The sequence below is a fragment of the Electrona antarctica genome (assembly GCF_951216825.1).
Source record: "Electrona antarctica genome assembly, contig: scaffold_72, whole genome shotgun sequence".
In the NCBI taxonomy this organism is placed as follows: domain Eukaryota; kingdom Metazoa; phylum Chordata; class Actinopteri; order Myctophiformes; family Myctophidae; genus Electrona; species Electrona antarctica.
In genome coordinates this window covers 153,053-155,552 of record NW_027638235.1, presented here as the reverse complement: position 1 = coordinate 155,552, position 2,500 = coordinate 153,053, and the positions used below count along the sequence as shown (strand labels likewise).

The 2,500-nt window shown below is 52.2% G+C and overlaps 1 protein-coding gene across 1 annotated transcript in view; it reads right to left on the bottom strand.

Moving 5' to 3' along the window:
• Positions 1-2,500, bottom strand: part of LOC306918257 (uncharacterized protein) — a gene marked incomplete at both ends in the record, with an annotated part of 7,892 nt that overhangs the window by 676 nt on the left and 4,716 nt on the right. The window contains one exon of the mRNA XM_079531130.1: positions 1-1,138. This exon is cut by the window's left edge and continues 676 nt beyond it. Within this exon, the coding sequence (XP_079387256.1) occupies positions 1-1,138 (1,138 nt within the window). The remainder of the gene's footprint in view (positions 1,139-2,500) is intronic.

Here is a 2,500-nt window from a genome sequence, read left to right as displayed (position 1 = left end):
ACGAAGCCGGCGTTGCAGTGGCAGGAGAAAGACCCCAGCGAGTTCAGACACTTCTGATCGCACCTCGACTCGGCTTCGGCGCACTCGTCCACGTCGCGGCATCGGCCGTCGACCATCTCGTAACCGTGGCGACAGTCGCAGGCGTAACCGCCTTCCGTGTTGACGCATGCGTGACCCGCGCACACCTGCGTCGTCCGACACTCGTCGACGTCCGAGCAGTTCCGCAGGTTGGAATGTAGTTGGAATCCCGCGGGACACGTGCAGGTGAAACCCGAGTCCCCCGTTATGCACTGGTGTTGACACGCGGCCTGGCGACAGTGGTCTGTTGGGCTACAAGAGGCCTGGTCGTCCTGGCTGAGTTCGTAGCCGTCTTTACACGCACACACCCCCCCGTCTGCAACCTCCTCCAGGCATAAGTGTTCACACCCGCCGTTGTTAAACGCACAGTTCTTCTTTCCCGACGCACAGAAGGGACCGGCAGAACTCCATCCGTAAGAATCGTCCGCCGCCCGGCACACCGAAAAATGGACCGGGTCGTCGTGGTCGCCGCCACCGCACGAAACCTCGGCATACGTTCCCATCGGCAACGACTTCATGTCGTTCCTCAGCGGCTTGGACGAAAAGGGCGCGGTGTAATTGATCTGCCCGGGCCCCGTGAGCGCCAGAGGCTTGCACATGCCTTTGAAATAAAACTTGCACGCGTAGAAAGCCGGCTTCCTGCAGTGCCCGTCCAACCATTTCAGGTGATTCTGGCCCGACGTGAAGTAACGGATCTGGGCACATCGCTCCTCCGTGCAGGTGCTGATGGGATGATCCGCGGCCCAGTTGGAATACTGGCCGTCTTCCGTCGTCGACGACGACGACAGCCACTCGAACCCCCTGAGGGTCCTCTCCGGTAGCACGCACTGCCCTCGGCGCAGCTTCAACCCGATCCACAGCGGGATGTACTTTTCTCTGGCTCTCCCGGCCAGAGGGAGAAGCAGCTCGAGCACTCTCTCTTCCTGTCTGTCGGTGACGGTCATCAGATATCCTCCGTTGTCCACGCAGTTGGCGCGGGCCCTGTCGAAGGTCACCCTGTTCATGTGCAGCGTGTAGCACGCCCCCGAGGCGCACAGCGCTCGCTCAAAGCCAGCCGCCGCTCCAGACCAACCACAGACGACAGTGACGAGATGAGATAGAAGAAACCACAGCATCGTTCCAACATACTTCAAATCAAGCATCTAGTCGATGTATAGGTTTAGGCCTACGACGTGCACCCGCTGTACCCAAAGGAACCTCCTTAAGTGGCATCAACGCTAAACCTGACAAACATTGCCCGTCGGCTGCCAAAGCGCGAGTGGTGTGAGTTTGGAGTGAGACATTCAGGGCCCTGCATCGCATCCTGTTTGCACCGTAAACTGACGGGAAACAATCGCTTTAGCAGCAGCTATGGGGGTACTTACTGTTCGCCTCCCACCGCCGCGGCTATCCCCCCCCCCAGTTCCGGTGCCGCGAACACAACACAATAGCGTTGCTCCTCCAGTGTTTGGACTTGTTTTCCAGATGTCTCCGGTCAGGGCAGGGGGGGGGGGGAAGAGGAGAGAGAGAGAGAGAGAGAGAGAGAGAGAGAGAGAGAGAGAGAGAGAGAGAGAGAGAGAGAGAGAGAGAGAGAGAGAGAGAGAGAGAGAGAGAGAGAGAGAGAGAGAGAGAGAGAGAGAGAGAGAGAGAGAGAGAGAGAGAGAGAGAGAGAGAGAGAGAGAGAGAGAGAGAGAGAGAGAGAGAGAGACCCCAGTCCAGTGAATTTACAGCACTTGAAGTACATTAGGATTAATTATGAGAGAGAGAGAGAGAGAGAGACCCCCCAGTCCAGTGTATTTACAGCACTTGAAGTACATTAGGATTAATTATGAGAGAGAGAGAGAGAGAGAGAGAGAGACCCCCCCCAGTCCAGTGAATTTACAGCACTTGAAGTACATTAGGATTAATTATGTTAGAAGTTTTCAAAATGGTGTGTTGTTGAGGCACACTGGTGCAGTGTTGATTTCGTCGACTAAAAACTAAGACGAAAAATGTTCGTCGACTACTTTTTTTTCACTGACGAAAACTCAATGAAAACTAAGCTATGATGACTAAAACTAAGACTAAATATATTGACAATTTCGTCAACAGATAAAAACTAGACTAAAATGTTGGTTGCATGCTGAAAATAGCAGATCTACAAGCTCACAACAGTTGTGAGCTTGTAGATCAGCTATTTTCAGCAAGTGTAAAATCAGTCATCATAAAATCAGTCAATCAGTCATTTGGCCCGCCAAAATACATTTTAGTCGACTAAATCAACTCTAGATTAAAATCTTATGATATTTAGTCGACTAAAACTAGACTAACACTAAAACATTCCAGGTGACTAAAATGTGACTAAAACTAAATTAAGTTTCACTATATGACTAAAACTAAAACAGAAATTTGCTGCCAAAAACACTGCACTGGCGTATGGTGAGACAAGGCCACGTGTGTCTTG